Source organism: Triticum aestivum, chromosome 7B (genome assembly GCF_018294505.1).
Source record: "Triticum aestivum cultivar Chinese Spring chromosome 7B, IWGSC CS RefSeq v2.1, whole genome shotgun sequence".
Lineage (NCBI taxonomy): Eukaryota > Viridiplantae > Streptophyta > Magnoliopsida > Poales > Poaceae > Triticum > Triticum aestivum.
In genome coordinates this window covers 752,009,421-752,027,246 of record NC_057813.1, presented here as the reverse complement: position 1 = coordinate 752,027,246, position 17,826 = coordinate 752,009,421, and the positions used below count along the sequence as shown (strand labels likewise).

The following is a 17,826-nucleotide window of genomic DNA, read 5'->3' as shown; positions in this document are numbered from 1 at the left end:
AGACTCACTAATTGGACTATGTGACAATGAGAGATTGCCTTTATTGACTACTTGTTTAACAATGATGGAGGATGGATGTCCTAATTTTTGATGCCACCTTGCCAAAGAGAGCTTGACGACGGAGTAGACTTGAAGACGCTTGCGACTAAGTGCTCCGGACATGATGGGTAGAGACCTCCAATGCATCCACCGTGATGGAGGAGTTCCCTCGCTGCCCGATCCTTTATAAAAAAGTAACAAGGGTGATTTTCAAAGAAGATGTTATTGTCATTGGCTAAATGAGACATGGATGCAAGGTTTTCGTTGGCTTGAGGAACATGAAGAACATCTTTTAAGACTAGATCACGTTTAAGTGTAGGGGAATTAATAAAAGCTTGACCAATGTGTTGAATATCCATACCTCCACCGCTTGCGGTGTGAATTTGATCATTGCCATGGTACTGTTCACGGAGGGCGAGTTACTCTAGTTCACTTGTGACATGGTCCGTTGCACCAAAGTCAACGTACCAAACTCCTCCTCCTTGTTCACGCATGGCTGCAGCAACATGACGAGCATAAGGAACAAAATTCTCATCATATCGGTGCCAACAGTGCATGACTTTATGGCCCGCCTTCTTGCAGAGCTGGCATCAAGGACGAGGACGGGAGTAAGAGGGACACTAACTGTTGTTGGTGTTGAAGCTGCCACCCCCTGCCCTGTTGTTGTAGCCGCCGCTGCCACCGGTGGTGTTGTAGCCGCCACTGCTCCTGTTGTTGGTGTAGTCGTTGTTGCCGCGCCCACGACCACCGCTGTGTTGCCCCTGGTGACCGCGCCCACGACCACGGCCACGAGATGCAGAGTTTGCGAAGGACTGACGAACGTTGGCACCGTGAAGGAGGCTGAGGCGGGCGTCGAAGCTCAAGAGCTGGCTGTACAGCTCCTGAACGGTGATCGGTTCCACCTGAGCAGCAAGGGCCGAGACCACAAGATTGTAATCCATGTCCAGGCCGGCAAGAATCTTCGATACGATCTCCGGATCGGAGAGCGCCGCAGCGGTGCAAGCTACTTCATCGGTAAGACTTTTGATTTTTCCAAGATATTCAACCATGGTCATGTTACCTTTCTGAAGATTCGTGAGCTCGATGCGGGTGTTAATTGCTTGAGCTTGGATTTGGGTAGCAAACATGGCATGGTTGACACGCCATACTTTGGCCGGCGTTGGGAGCGTCGCGACCTGTGCCAGGATCTTGCGGGATAGAGATCCCATCAAGAATCCTTGGAGCTGCTGCTGTTGTGCATAGCAGAGGGATCGTGCGAAGTTGACTACCTGTTCTTCCTTGCCTTCCTTGGTGATGGTGAGCGTGGCCAGCGGTACCAGGCTCTTCTTGTCGAGGTGGTGCTCCATCTGTGCGCCCTTGATCTGGGGCAGCACGATGGCCTTCCAGAGCAGGAAGTTGCCCCTCATAAGCTTCTCTTGAGGTGGCGATCCGAGGAGGGAGGTGTTAGTGGAGGTGGAGGAGGAGGCAAAGGCGGAGGATGAGGAGGTGGTGAGTGCACCCATGGTGTTGGCCGTCATGGCGGCGGAGGTGGTGGACATGTCGCTCGGTCGCGGAGGTAGCTAGATGTGACCTATTACTGATCTATCGATGAAGAGGCTCTGTTACCATGTAAAACGAGTTGGGGAGCGTTAAACCCTTCGTCTGGGCCGCATTGTATTATATAGGAGACATGCAGTGGCTTACAAGGAATGGGTCGATCGAGAGAAGAAGATCGAGACCCAATCGGTTACGGAGAGGAATAACAGAAGAAGAGATAAGAGAGGAAGATTACAAAAGTTTAAACTACTCTCTTATCTCTATACAACTTATTCTAACAGGAAGGGGGTATGCCAAATCAAGGGAGGGGATGGGAATCAACCATCTAACTCACCACATTCTTTGAATAGTACCGCTCCATCAATTTCGCTGAGCATGCGATGGTGGCGAGACTATTACCTGGTGGAGATGGCGATTGGCAAGGCGATGGCCGTTGGGCAAAGAGGAGTGATCCGTTTGCGACGACTGAGATTGAGAAGGGAAAGAGAAGATGCAAGGTAGGGGAAAAGATATGCGTGATATTGGACTTGGAAGGGGAGACGACACGGAACAAAATTCCAGTAGAACTCTCAATCAGTTTCCTTTTATTTTCGTGCACAGTAATTTCTTGTGGTTTGATGAGCATCTAGTATGGGTTGCGCGTACACTAGAGTAATGGGCTGCATTTAGCTGGCCAAAAATGCTAGACATACAAAGACTTACACGCTTTTACACGCTCCTTCCATCTAACAACCAATCACAAACCTTTCCCCCCCTGATTTTCAGGGGGGTGGGCCGCCCCGCTCAGCTATTGATCAATCAAGATTAATCATCCTGTAAAAGCCTGTAAATCGTTTGTACATGTAGCATTGCCGCTTAGCTGGCAGTTTGCCGACAATCGAAAATTGAACGCGTACAATAGGTGGAAGGATACGCGTCTTGCGGCTGGGTGGGTGGAGCACTGCAGATGTAGATAGCCGATGCATGACACAGGCTGGGTGGATGGAGCACGTGGATGGTGTGCATGTCAAGTGAAATTGGATAGTGGAGAGCTGCTCTATAGATATTAGTAGATACGGTAGGATTATCTTGATCCATGCTATATATGGTTGAGTATGCAAAATAATTTGATTTAAAATGTGATATACACACGCGTAGAAATAATGGGTACTATAGCTAGTATCTGTCACGTGCATGCCATGGTTTGACACCACTTAATTACTTACATGCAGCCACGTACCAACACTTGGAAAGTTGTCGATCTGTGATGTTTTCTGGCCGGATTTTCCAGTCATACCAAAGATACTCCCAAAGTGAAAACATGCATGTACCAGGCCACCAGCGATCTAACGTGTGGTCTTTTCTTGTACCACCGGGACATCTGAACCAATTCTCTGCAAAATTTCAACTCAATCCGGAAGTCACGAGCCAAAATCAATCAAGGGCAGCAAGCCACTTGCGTGTGCATGTTCTTTTGTGTAGCGGTACACGCATGCATGCATGGAGAGCTAGTTGGCAGAGTCCATGCATGGACCACCTCTGCACACACATCGCATTGCCTGCTACTAGCTAGGACCTACAGTATACGACATGAGTAGAGAACAAGTTAGAATGCACGTTCCCGGTTCCCGGTTCACGCACGTCGAGTATACACGTTGCATTCTATGTATATAATAACTATCTATTATAAGCATGTTTTTTTTTGAGGAAAAGGCATAAAGCCATCTTACATCGCCCCAAGGGCTGGATTACAATCTTTTGCTAGAATTGTTTTTAGGTCCCGTGGGACATCTGCCACACAAATCACATCCCCTGTCTTCTCGTCCAGACGGCCAGTTCATGAGCCATTTTATTCCTGTTCCATTTGATGTTGCTGATCGATACCTATTCGAAGCTCTGCATAAGGTGTCTCGCGTCAACAATCAAAGGGAAGAGCGTGGAGAGATTAGCTTCTTTGCTCTTCAGCAATGTAGCAACATTTGCATAGTCTGTCTCGATACATAACTTCCCCCAGTTGCGTTTCCTTAGTTCTGCTAAACCATAGAGAATGGCAACCATTTCAGCTTTCTCAGCCGAGCTACACGGGGTCAGTTTTTTACAAATGGATAGAGCAACGTGTTTATTCCCATCTCTGACAACAATACCAGTAAAGGTCTCTCCAGAACTATTTAAGAATGATGCATCGCTGTCATTTTCCAGGTCACGATTTCTGGCGGTAACCACGCATCAGTCTTCTCAGCGCTTTCCATCAGTATGGCATGATTGGGCCCGTTGCTTCTGCTCATGCTTGAGTTAACAGTCATGGCAATAGTAATCCTTGGGGGCATCGGCTGTTTCCCTTTAATTCTTGTGGATAGAGCCTGACTCCCACATGGGTCCACATCCACATTGGGAACCTGCGTAGCTGCCTCGGGATGAATGTTGCTCATGCTTGCTACATCCAGTTCATTGTAGTATTTAGTTAAAAATTGGACTGAAGCCCCAATTGTCGCTCTCCCTTTTGCATGTACGCAGTCCTCAAGTAGCCACCATGCACACCACAGCAAGAGCATGATTTTCTGCCTCACATCTATATTGCACGTATCCAGTAAGAGTTGCAGCCAATCCACACCTGCATATTTGAACTTTTCTTCTGCCGGCAAGTCCTAGATTTTTCTCATCTCCATGCGAAGAGCCCTGGCCTTGGTGCATGAGACCGTAGCATGTATTTACCTGTGTTTGTATGGGAGCGGTCGCCTGTAATCTTTTTGCTCCAAAACAATTCTATCTGAACCATCGAATCAAGATCCAATGGATCCACAATCATCTTCCAGCTCGAACAACCGATGCATCGTTCACTGCCGCCGATCCAGCCCATGCCGAACTGTCTGTCTCCACCACCCATGGTCAATGGAACGCCTCGCCGCCCTAAACACCACTCGATCTTTCCCTGTCGCCCAGTGCCTTCCCTCTAAGCCCCATACCTCTAGTTCTGATGATTGTAGTCCCCACACCCGCACATATGAACCTTCTTAAGCTACTCATAGTGGGGAGTATCATATAATAGTATCATGCATATGATACTAGTGTATGGTACTACATTCATACTAGTGCATAGTACTACCTCCTTTCCGGTTTATAGGTCTGAATTCAAAGATCTCACCAACCAAGGTAGATGAAGAGTGGTGGAATAATTTTGTAGTTTGCAAAAAACACGCAATTAATGTGCACGTTTTTCTAAAAAAATATGTTTATTACTGCATTAATTGCAATGCATGCATGTATAAAGTACATGCATTGATTAATTTTCTTTTAATTCTTACATACAATGATATAATGCACCTTCACCATTGGCGGCCTCGGTGCTTCGCCGTGCGTCAATCTTCGTTCGCAGATGAAATCGACCGAAGCACATTCAAAATTCAGCCAACTTACTTCCAGCAAAACAGTGCATGTATAGATGCACCACAAGGCAATGCAATCAATTGCGTGTGGCCTCGATTTCTATTTATACAGACTTGATCCCTCTCTAGTCCCGTGCTGCATTGCATGATCCAACAAACAGTAGAGAGAGAGAGAGGGGGGGGGGGGGGGGGGAATGGAAGACCAAGTCTGTCGGTGCAAAGTCAAAGGTGTTGCATGCATGCATGATGCATCCCATGCATCCGTGTACGTACTCCTGTAAATGCATGCGTGATATCCCGGCCATCATCACGAGATCAAAACATTATGGGTGCACCATGTCCTGCGGTGTGTCATGCTGGACGGGACCAAGCTAGGCGAGCCAATCAAACTTCTCTGAGTTTAAATATCTCAGTTCTTACCGATCTTCACGCGTGCATATGTTGGTATCTCGCGGAGTATGTTTCTGACGAAATCCTGCGCATTATCCCAAGATTTAATGAGAAGATATGTTGATATGAACACCGGTAACTAGCTTGTTCATTATAGTTTCATATTAGTTTACCGGGTACATCTTTAATTATTTAAACCCTCAGTGTAGTTAAATCCAAAAGCAATAAAATTTCAGACATTGTTTTGCCAGAGGAAGTTGTAAATGTTTCATATATGTATCTCTACCAGCTAAGGGCATCTCCATCGGCAATCCGCAAATGTCCTCCCGCATCCGTCCGCGGACAGGGAGGGACCAGTCCGCGGACACGGATGCGGGAAGCTGTCATTCAACCGTAGCCGTAAATGTCCATCTCTGTTAAATATTAATTGCCAAACAACTGCATAATTCCCTTTAAAAAAACTATGATTAGTAGCTTTTTGTTTGGCGGAAGGCTATTAATCCATGTGCCGGTGTAGTTTCCGCCAAAGCTAGCAATTTCGGCCACTGAACTAAGCTTCCTCCCGCCAAATGGGCTTGGTCATTTTCGAACCTTCCGCTAAAAGGACAAATCTATTTACAAAGCTTTCGTCATTCCGTGAACATGTGATAATGAATCTTCATAGAAAACTAATCATCTTGCCAAATGCTAATCACATGGCACGAAGTAACCTTTCACCAAATGCCCAACTATATTTGCAAAGGTTTCGCCAAATGCTCAAATACTAATCACCTTGCCAAATGCTAATCATATGGCAAGAAGTAACCTTCCGCCCAAATGCCCAACTATATTTGTAAAGCTTCCGCCAAATTACCGAACTATATTTGCAAAGCCTCCACCAAATCCCAAGTACGAATCACCTAACATGCTTGCCTTCTGCCATCTGGTCGAAGAGGGGTGGTACGTGGCGACTTTTGGTTTGTCATGAGGATGTCTGGACTCCCGCAAAATTCCTTCATGTTTGTCTTCGTATTGCGGGAGAAAGTACGTCCAGACCGCGCCGCGGACCAATACAGTCCGGACGGATGCGGGCAGTTTGCTGGTCTGCCTTGGAGATGCCATAAAAGAAACAGAGCGTTCTGTTTTCCGTCTTACATTCGTCCAACGCCAGCTTTCCGCTCGTCACTCCTCGATCGTCTGCACATGGGCCAAAGGTCAAAGCCCAGCCTCAGCGAGCCAGCCTACAGCACATGCAGTCCTTCCTCGTCACGGCCTCGAACTGGCGGCACTAGGGTTTTAGTGTTGTCACCCAGCCCCAACCTCGACTGCCGCTCGACCGCCGCTCCTTGGCTTCTCGGCTTCCGCTCGACCTCCATGGCAGTGCCTCGCCAACACTTGCTTCCCCATATCCCGCCCTTCATCGATATGGACTCGTGCTCCTCACCTCCATGATGTTGTGTTGGACACGTGCTCTGTGGCCCCTCCTCCACGGTCTCGTGCGGGAAGGACGAGGGCGAGTCTTGGTGTCTGACGCGTGTGGGTGCGGATGTGGTGGTTGGAAAGATTTCCATTGATTTCTTCTCCATTGGAAATTGTCCAACCAGTATTGTATTTCTGAGGTTTTTCACGTTTCAATTTTTCTTGTTGTTTTCACTGAATGAATTACATGAACACACCTACAATATGCTCTACCAGTGCAGGCCTGAACACATGGTCCTAATTAGTTAGATGCAAGTATAGATGAATGGGTGCTGCCTTAAATCATCAGCACATTAGTGTTGCCCGATCGAACACTCACCCTAGATAGCCTGCTCGCCAAAGTGGTTACGCCGAACTATAGCTATTGGGTGCCCGTCTCGCCGCTCTGGGTGTGGCGTTACTCCTGTCGCCGGCATCAGGTACTTCTCTACCAGACAAATTAACTTAGATTGGGCTGCTGCAAGAGTTTTTACGATTGAATTTGAATGTTCTTTTAAGGAGAAAAGTTAGTAAATGATGTTATTTTCTACTATGCAAATTCAGTCGTTGGCCTATTGAGTGCAAAGGTGATGGGCATATAAGATGTAGATTCAGAACTGCGGGGTTCAAGATAGAGGGCTTCACTGCAATATTTTCCCCGTGCGATTGATTGATGTGAACGGTCTAAATAACACGGCCCGTGAGCGGACGCTTCATCGAATATTTTGATCTATGCAGCACTGGATCAATTACACATCCATCCATCCAAACTTCAGTTTATATTTGATGCATCATGCACATCGAATCTTACTTATGTTGAAAAACTTGGACATATAAGAATGTCTGCAAGCAAACCACGTACCACACATTTTAGAAGGTTTATTTTTCTATATTGTTTTCTACAGTTGTACTAGCTATGAATCAATAAGTATTTCTACATTTTTGTATTTGATGCCAATTTTTAAGGAACATCAGTCTGATGTATTTTTACAGTAATCAACATGTTGACTTGGTGTTTGTCCGTTAGCGACATACCTTGGTATTGTCGAAGGGTTGGATGGTTGCAAGCTGGATGTACCATTAACGACAATGGTGAGAACGGATTGGGGAGACAAAGAACACGGGAGGACAAGGAGGAGGATGATTTCAAGGTTAAAAATATGGACAAGGCTGTTTGATGTGCACGAGGATCCGAAACAAAACACGATTGATATGAAACCAATTGGATATTTATGCCCCCGGTCCGGTGGGCAATTACCTAGTTTATAGGGAAACAGTAATTAAAGGGAACACCCACTTTTTTTTCTTTCTTCAGAGGAATAGAGGAGCTTATTTTTCGAGGCTAGCTCAGGAGGCCCGAGCAATTGCTGCTGTCATGGGCCTAGTTGGGCAGGAGGATCTTTCTAGTTTATCATTCTTTAGCTTCTTTATCATTCTATAGTTTCTGTCTTTTCTCGCAACTTCGCGTACTCGATGACCATAATCAATTTGAGGAGGGCGGTAAGACTTGTTGACACTAATCACTTCAACCTCTAAAAGGCTCAGAGGTGGTTCGCTGATGGTCGATGGAGGCTGCCAAGCAGATCGTTTTTCTTGGGAGCGGCACATCTCGCCTCAAACACGCCCTAGTTTATTCAAAAATAAATTTAATTACTTTTATTTATATTTTTAAATGGAAACATAGTTTATTGAAAATTTCACAAAACGTTAAGCCTCCCGCGCGCCGCCGCTTTCGCACCCGCGCGCCGGCCCCGGGGCGGTCGGCCTCCATGACCGCCGCCGGGGGCCGCGCCGCCCGTACCTAGGGTTCGTCCACCGGCCGTGTTGGCCGGCTGCCCTAGAGAGTCTTTTTTCCCGATCCTTTGATCCGGATTTTCTCTCTCTCGCGGTCGCCTTGATCGGTGTCTATTTTTTGGTTTTCCGGTCTATGTGATCCGGTTTCCGTCGCCCACCGCTGCCGTCGACCCCGTGCGCCTCTACTCCAACACTGGCGCGATTGACCGGCTTCTTCACCGACCCGGCGGCCTCGCGCGTCGTCCGCGCGTCTGCCCGTCGGTCACCCCGACTCGGCAGCCTCGCGCGTCGTCCGTGCGTCGGCCCGCCGGTCGCCCCGACCCGGCGGCCTCGCGTCATGCGGCGGCCCTTCACCGCCGCCGTTCGCGTAACGGCCCGCCCGTCGATCTACGCCGGCCGTGATCGCCCTGCTCCGACCGGGACTCCTGCATCACCCCGACCCGGCGGCCTCGCGCCATGCGGCGGCAAATCATAGCCGCCCTGCCGCCCGTCGCCGCCTTCTTCATCTCGGACTCCGCCGCCACCACGCCTCCACCGAGCGGCATCCCCGACCTCGCGCGCGATCGGCTTGATCACCCGCTTGCCGCCGCGATCCGCCTCATCTACGCCGCGCGACCGACCTGGCCCGTCGGTTACGCGCGCCTCCGCAGGTCCCGTGAAGACCGTCCCCGAGTTCAGCGCGCCTCTTCACCGATCGAGCATCGGGCTGCCACAGCATCGCCCCGTCGGGCCACAGTGCCGCCGCCCCGTGGTTCTTCTCCCGGCTGCACCGACCTGCGTCACCGCTGCGTCGCCCCTTCGGGCCGTAGTGCCGCGGCCCGCGGTCCCCCGCCGCCCCGAGGGCGTCCGCTCTAGGCCGTCCCGTGGCTGCATCGACCCTCGCGCCGCCTCTGCGTCGCCCCGTCGGGCCGTAGCGAGCGTGGCACGCGGTCCACACCGCCGTTCCGAGGCCGTCCCTGCGGTTGCACCGACTCGCGAACCGCCGTTGCGTCGCCCCTTCCGGCCGCAGCGTCGCGGCCCGCGGTCTCCGCCGCCGCCCCGAGGTATTCCCGCCGTCGCCCCGACCCGCCTGCCGCCGCTGCGACACCCCTTTGGGCCGTAGCGCCGCGGCCCGCGGTCCACTCCGCCGTCACCGCGTGTCGATCTCCCATGGTATGCGCCGCGCTGTCGCCCTTGGCGCGGGAACACCACCGTCCGCGCCGGTCTTCGTCACGCTGTCAGGGTTCTTCACCTACTTCGAGCACCGCCGCCGCACTCCTAACCTAGCCGCCGCCGCCGCCGTCAGGCCGCCGCCGCCGCTCTTCTTTGGCCGCCGCCGCCACTACCTTCGTAGCCGCCGCCGCCGCCCGTCCACTCCCTTCGTCTTCGTCCAAGCACCAGCCCGTCGCCAGCGTCGCCGTCATCTACCCCGACCACTTCGTCTACTCCGACCACCGTTGGTGACATCGGCCCCGCGCCGATGGACGCCGCAATCGTCGTCGAGTTCTTCTCTGCTGGCCCCTCCGACTTCTCCGACATGGCGTACAGCTCGTGCAGGTCCCTCATCTACGCATGCCCGGTGCTTGCAACACCGATGCGTGCCTTCATCCACGAAGTGTCCCCGGGCCTGGCAAGCCTGGTCGGCGCTTCGTCAACTTCGTCTTCGTCTGTCTACGCATGCCCGGTGCTGGCAACACCGGTGTGTGCCTTCGTCCACGATGTGTTCCCGGGCTTGGCAAGCCCGCCGCGACGCGTCGTCAACAACATCTTCTTCCCGGCACACCACTACTTCGACACCACTGCGCCCATGACTAACTCGGCGCCTCCTTGCGCCCGCGGCTCCACGGCGACTTCCTCGACACCGGCCACCCCGACTCGACATCGACCACGGCGTTCTTTGCACGGCTACCTCGACCACGGCTCCACCACACACGCTCTCGGCTACATCAACAAACAGCACAAAGGGCTACCGCCTGCTTGAGCAACCTCGTCGGTTTCCACTCCAGTCACGACTTCCGCGATGCGTCGACCGTTACGACTGTGGGGGGTGTCCGTCGGCTTGCCTTCGGATTCTTCTCCAGTCTCACCGTCTGCGTCGCTACTGTTGTGACTGCGGGGGATGTTGAGTATAAGATTATTAGGAAGTATAGGATAGACTAGGATTTGGTCCTGCCTTGTCTTGTACTCCAAGTTGATCTTTGTACTTCTATATATATGCCCACGAGGCTCAAGCAATACATTAACTATTCCACCAATCCTCTCTCGCCCTTCTTCTAACACACCACGTACAGGCCCGATCAAACGAGCGCGGCGAGAAACTGCGGGAGACAGGACCTCGCCATTGTCCCAGTCGAAGATGCAACGACGTTCCACAGCATCCTGTACTAGCTCCCCCCAGATGGAGCCGCTGCTGCTTAGTGTCGCCGCGTTGCCTACGATCCAAAGGCAGTGCCTGCAACCACGACAATCGAGGGGACATATATCAGCTGGTCGTTCCAGTTACCATGCATTACAACATAGTTTCAAATAGCTGACCTATAGCGGTTTGAGTTGGGTGCCACTAAATGACACCCACTAGCTGACTATAGAATCGCAATAGCTTGACATACAATACTTGCTGCCCGATCTGCGAACCACAGTGTCTTCGCATTCAAATCTCGTGAATGCACACGCGCTGTAGCACTGGCATGTAGGATCGGGCACAAGTAGGGCGCAGTTTTATCGTGTGTATAGCAACGCTATAGGATTCATGCACAATTGTGCGAAAAAGTTCTGAAATAGACAGCTATAGCCGGACATGGAGTATTTGATCACGAGCTCATATGCTCCCACATGAACAGTAAAATCAAAAAATAGTTAAAAATTCAAAAAAATCTGATTTTTTTGTGATGAATATTGATAAATTTTCTAACTGCGTGCAAAATTTCAGGTCGAAATGACATTTGTGAAGGTTTGGGCGAAAAAAATAAAATCAACGGTCCAAAAAAACTTGTTGGAAGCATTTTGGAGCATCGATTTTGTTATTTTTGCCCAGACCTCTACGAATGTCATTTCAATCTGAAATTTTGCACGCACTTAGAACATTCATCAATGTTCATCCAAACAATAAACTCAGATTTTTTTTTTGAAATTTTTACTATTCTTTTCTATTTTACTGTTCATGCGGGAGCATATGAACTCGGGATCAAAAGAGGACTTTAGGCTATAGCTATAGCCTTGTTACTAGCAGTCTTCGCTATTTGGCTTAGCCCTCTATTTAATGCAATGATTAGAAGTTCAGCTGTAGCCTGTGCGTCCGTACCTTGCCCTCGTCAAGGCGACGTTGGCACGTCGCCGGTTCGACAGGAAGCCACCGGAGCCGGTGCTGTTGGACCTGACGGTGGAGAGGATGATAACGTCTTCTTCGCTGCCCTGGAACCCATCCACGGTGTTGACGCGAAGAACCAGTGGGCGCATCTCCTTCACATCCCCTATCCCCCCCTTAATCGCCTCCACCTGAGCAGTGTATGGGCATATGACGCCCACGCTAACCAACTTCCCAGCTCTGTTACAAGCTGCACGACAAACACCATGACATGAATTGGCATGCGGACGTAGGTGCACATATAGCTCAGCAGTAGCAGAAAATACATTCAGTGGAAGTGAAACCTTTCTTGAGACTCTGCAGTATTTGCAGGATGGCGGTCACCTCAGACATGTTTGTCTTGCTGCGGCCGCGGTCTTCCACACCGTCGATGTTGATGAACGAGTATGGCCCGAACATTGCACCAGGAAGGTAACTACGTTGGTGCTTCGTCTCCAACACATTGGGGCCATTCAAGATTTGCCTGTCGTAGAAGCTCAAGTTGGGGAAGATGCTTATGGAAGGGTGCATCCTGTACTGCATGTTGAGGAGGTGCTTCTTGTGTCCGAGTAAACCCAGTCTTTCAAACAGGCTCCTGCCCAGCAACGCCTTATCTGAAATCTGCAAGAGATGTCACAAAAATATAGGTAGATGCAATTTAAAACTAATACTTGGGAGTAACAAGTACGTGGTATATGAAAGGCATGGACCTTGCTTTGGACCATGGCCGGCAGTTGGCGCTCGTCACCGATAAGAACTGCATGCTTGAGTCCGAAGACTTGCAACGGGATGAGGGATTCACATTCCTTGAGCTGTGCAGCCTCATCGATCAGAAGCAGATCCATCTTCTCCCCCTCCAGCTTAGACGAGCCAGACACAGTGCATAAAATGACCGAGGCGCTTTGGATGCAAAACTTCTTGATCTCGGAAAATTCTTTCGTCACAGGAAGGTTCCGGTCCCGTAACAGATCTCTCGTGACGTCTAAAATTGCTGGCATTTTCTCCCTCATGGCACCAACTGTTTGTTCCGAGTGGCAACCCATTCTTAAACCATGGCATTGCCGTTTCAGCTGTCTCGATGACGTGGGGACTTGTTTCTGAACGCCCGGCAGCTTGCTGAAGTCGCGGAGCATCTTGCTGAGCAAAGCAATGTTGCTGTAGTTCTTCTCCAGAGTTGACACATGAGACATGATTGTCTTCAAACACTTGCTAAGCTCATCGAAGATCCGGTGGAACTGTGACGTGGGGAAGGAGTAGTACTTGAGTACTACTGGTTCTGTGCCATCCTCCGGCTTGATCATGGCTATTTGGCCGCGCAGAAACGCTTCCAGTGAAAAATGACACCGCCTCCAACCTGTCCCCGGCGAGAAGCACTCTGATAGCAGCTTCACACAAGTGTCCAGGAAGATGTGGTCGAGATCGTCGGCGATGTGCATACGTTGCCTGTTGCCAAACAGCAGCAGATCGCCGTGGCCCATTCCAGCGCAGGCATCGGGATCGGGGTGCTTCCTTCTCAGCGCCAGGAGGCGCGACGCCAGCTGGCAGACGGCGGTGTTGGTCGGCGCGCACGTCAAGACCCGCCATTTCATCTTCATCGCCGACAGCAGCAGCACGGTGATGGTCTTGGTTTTGCCCGTGCCAGGCGGCCCCCAGATGAGGCTAACCTTGGTGCTCGCACCACCACCGCCACCGCCACGCTGCACCGCAGACACACAGCTCAGTATGGCGCCAGTCTGGGACTCGTTGAGCCTGAACGCAGACAGCCTGCCCGATACGGATAGCGGCACGTCGGTGCCGCCGGTCAGGGAAGTGCTCTGTCTCACGATGGAAAATCTGTTGTCAGATGAGAAAATCTCAAAATCATACTCCTAGAAAGGATTCAACGAAGCGATCTGCGAACCAAATCTTACCAGCTACTGCACATAGAGTTCTCTATGGTATACTTGCACATGTTTAAAGTTATGTTTTACCTGTGAATGAGAAAAGTTCACTTCTACACAGTATTTTTGCTTGTGTCTTTATGTGTACTTTTCTAAGTAAAATTGTAACTTTTCTATCTTCGGGTAGTAAAATTCTGCGAAAATGTGATAACAAGATTAGTCATAAAAATATTTTTCATATCGTATATCCATTTATAGGTGATGTAATGGTTCATCCACTAGCTGATTCATTGTTTTGGTGACTTCAGGTTTGGAGTTAGGAAAAAGGACAAGGTTCACAAGTACATGATTGCCCTGTTGGATCCACAAGTACCATGATTGATTAATCAAGATGCAATGGAGATATCTATCAGAAATATGCATGCTTACCCATAAGTGGTTCTAACTTATGTCGACATTACTTGAGTTAATGATTTTTCCACTGATTGACCAGTTATGAACTTGGCTTGTAAATTTTGTAAGACTTAACTATGCTCACTTTTTCCGAACAGTAGACAGCATGGCATGATTAGGAGATTCCTTCAGAGTAAGGCACATTGTCTACTCAGTAGATTTTCCATTGTTCATAGGAGATACCTTCAGTTCGGAAGAACCACAAAATTTTCTTGCAGACGTCTTAAAATTAAGCATTTCTCGAAACATTTCATCATCACTGTTTCAAGACCATAGATGCCTCTTCAGGCAGGAACACCAATATGTGTGTATTGATGTCGTATAGTAACTTATCAAAATTATTTACTATTTGGAAATTTTTGATACAACATTGAAGAAAACTACAAATTGGTATGTCCTTTATAGACCGTATTGTGCTATTGGTTTAGGAATATAGATAGATTTAATTCCAAAAACCAAATGTATGGAATCAACGGCATGTATATTAGTTTTTAAGAAAAAAACTTCATTTCAAATCTACTTACATACATAATTTCATAGTTTCAACTGAAATTTTTGAATCAGCCTGGTCTAAAACTTTCACCATTCGGCACTTTATTTTCCTTCAAAGCATAGGATCTCGTTAATTGAATTTGTGGTAAAGAAGATATGCGAAATCACTTTACATAGAAGAAATGTATTGGAACCAATATGGAACAAAAGGATTGCTGGACTTATATTTATTGCTTTCTCACTTTGCAGCACAATATTCAGTTCATATTGCTGCATATACCTTCTTTCAGCAATTCAATTTTACGGTCCCTTTAGAAAAATTATTAATACCGATTTGATACTTCGGCTAAACTTTCAGTTATGTATTAGCTCCTGAGAAGATGTTGCAGATATTTGCTCTAAAGTATATAAGATCGTATAATTTGATGTGTTGTGGTACTTGAGTTATAAGCATGTGAGGCATGTAGGCTTTAAGTACAACAAGTAGGTACAACTTTTGCTCTTAGCTCTATTTTTCACTTCAAACAAACATGCATCAAGTATTCGATAAGCTAGAAAACTTTTGTAATTTCTTCTAAATCAAACTGTATTCAAGCCAAACCTGGTATACTGAATGAACACCTTTTAGTAAGTGAATGCATTGTATTGCTACTTATTAAATCATTCTATTGCACTAAAACAATGCATGTCCCATATTTCGACAACAAAATAAAGACTCAATATGAAATTAAATTTATTGACAATATTATGAGATTGAGTTGTCACAAAGTTTACAATGATTGACAACTAAACTTATTATTTTTTGATAATATAAAATATTTTAAAATATAAATAAGTACTTAAGGTCTAGCCCGCGCGGGCAACTTTGCTAGCCAGTTACTACTAGAAAGTAGAAACGATTGAACGAAGGGATATGAGAACAAAAGAAGCTTACCAACGGCATAGGGTCTTCTGCTTCCCCGGCGATAGCCTTGAGAACCGAGTCGCCATCTCTCTTGACAGAAACAGAATCGTTAGCTCGGTAAAACTTCTGGTCTTAGCTTTATTTTTCACTTCGAACAAACATGCATCAAGTATTCGATAAGCTAGAAAACTTTTGTGGTATAGTCATACAAGTTTGTAATTCCTTCTAAATCAAATTGTATTCAAACCAAACCTGCTATACTGAATGAACACCTTTTAATAAGTGAAGGCATTCTATTGCTACTCGTTAAATCATTCTGTTACACTAAAAAAATACATGTCCCATATTTCGACAACAAAATAAAGGCTCAAATATTATGAGATTGAGTTGTCACAAAGTTTACAATGATTGACAACTGAACCTAATATTTTTTGATATATTAAATAATTTAAAAATATAAGTAAGTACTTAAGGTCTAGCCCGTGCAATTGCGCGGGCCACTTTGCTAGTTACTACTAGAGAGTAGAAACGATTGGACGAAGGGATATGAGAACCAAAGAAGCTTACCAGCTGCTGGATGGAGTCTTCCTCTGCTTCCCCGGCGATAGCCTTGAGAACTGAGTCGTCTCTCTTGACAGAAAAAAAATCGTTAGCTCGGTAGCGTAGGCACCGCCAGATGCGTTGGTAGGGTATGAAGCTGAGCAGGCTAGCAACGAACGCGTAGCTGTTGACGTAATCGTCTACTCTCTGGGAAGCTCTGACCACAAAGCTGCTGCTGTCCTTGTGGACGTCGAGGACCTGGGCAAGGCAGTAGGAGGCGCCGTCGTTGCCGCTGGCAAGGTCGGACGGCCGAAGCGGCATCGCCGCCGAGAGCACGACGATGTCGCTCATGAATGGAGGGCATTCGAAAGTACAAGAGCTGTATATGCTGCACGAGGTTGAAGCAGTTGGTCTGTGCATCGTCCAACAGGTTGGACCTCATCTCTGCCCGGATTTCTTCCAGCAGCGGGGCCTTGAATGAATCAAGGTAGCTCCTCAGGCCCAAGAACCTGTCAGGTATCCGGCTCACCTGTGAAAGAAATCACGCACCATCACCATGCAATGCATGATGGTCAAGTACATACTCTGCTGCTTGCTCTCTGGGAAGAAGGATTCGACTTGGCATTACCTTGCCCCTGAAGAGGTCCTGGTTGAGGACGTCCTGGATGGACCAGGAGAGGATGAGGTTGACCAGGAGAGCATGAGGGACGTGGAGCTGCCTTTGTTGTGGCCAAGGTGAGAGCTTCGATGAGGTCCTCAAAGGGAGGCGGCCTCTAGTATGGTGATGTGTGGTACACCGCGACCGCTAGGATGCCAAATTGTGTCTAAGTTGCGCGGTGCAATGAGAATACGTCAATAATAGCACAGGGATGACAAATATAAACTACGAGTAAGAGGAAGACCACCAACACTGTGTCAATGAACAACCACTGCAACTGCCCATCTTGTTGGATGCCGCTGGACGTCTAGATCGCCGACGTGGCCATGAAACTGGCATTTCAATTTTATTTTTTGGAGGTGGAAACTGGCATTATTTTCAGTGCTCGTCTGGTGGAGTTAACCCTTGCATATGGGGTTTCTAAAAGACTTCCATGTGATGTTTGTTTTAGAATATCTGTACATCTTTTTTTTGATATAAATTGCGTCCTTTTCATTTAAAGTTCAAAAAAACTCATTAGAGATACATATAATGTTGGGTAAAAAAAAGCCACACATGATGCCCAAAGAGAGGAAGAAGCATGGGCTTCCCCATTAAAGTCATGTTTCCCGTGTATGTGTCCGGTATGTGGAGTAGAAGAGGAAGATAACTTTCACCCGTTCGTGCGCTGCCAGTTTGGACGTGATCTGTTTGTGGCCATGGCCAAGGTGTGGAAGCTCCCGGATATCACATCAATACTTAATAACGGGAAAGAATGGCTGCTACACATCCTGGGTCCTCTTTCTAGCCTGGAACGAACAATGATACTGATGATCTTCTGGAGGTGCTGGTTTGTCCGAAACGAACTTGTTCATGCTAAGCCTGCCCCGCCTATGGAAGTCTCTCTAAGATTTCTTCAAAGCTATCTAGTTTCCTTGGTTGGCATCAAACAAAATCCACAGGCTGACCCAGCCAAAGGCAAAACCTATATTGAATGGAAGGATACAGCAAGAAGGGGGAGATGCGCTGGTATTCAGGTC

The 17,826-nt window shown here is 48.2% G+C and overlaps 1 protein-coding gene across 1 annotated transcript; it reads right to left on the bottom strand.

Moving 5' to 3' along the window:
- Positions 1–5,346: 5,346 nt before the first annotated feature.
- LOC123158752 (uncharacterized ATP-dependent helicase C29A10.10c-like) lies at positions 5,347–16,470 on the bottom strand. The gene is made up of 6 exons (XM_044576620.1): positions 16,177–16,470; positions 12,591–13,694; positions 12,186–12,501; positions 11,911–12,091; positions 10,827–10,989; positions 5,347–5,412 (listed from the first exon to the last, which is right to left on the bottom strand). The coding sequence occupies exons 1-6, from the start codon at positions 16,468–16,470 to the stop codon at positions 5,347–5,349; spliced, it is 2,124 nt and encodes a 707-aa protein (XP_044432555.1).
- Positions 16,471–17,826: the final 1,356 nt, after the last annotated feature.

Bases quoted from the DNA above. Each gene is read 5' to 3' on its own strand.
- LOC123158752 (XM_044576620.1), bottom strand. From the start codon at position 16,470: ATGCCGCTTCGGCCGTCCGACCTTGCCAGCGGCAACGACGGCGCCTCC. The intron at 12,092-12,185 runs GTTTCACTTCCA...TTTGTCGTGCAG, and splicing joins ACTGCAGAGTCTCAAGAAAG to CTTGTAACAGAGCTGGGAAG. The intron at 10,990-11,910 runs GTCCAACAGCAC...TCGTGGTTGCAG, and splicing joins ATCATCCTCTCCACCGTCAG to GCACTGCCTTTGGATCGTAG.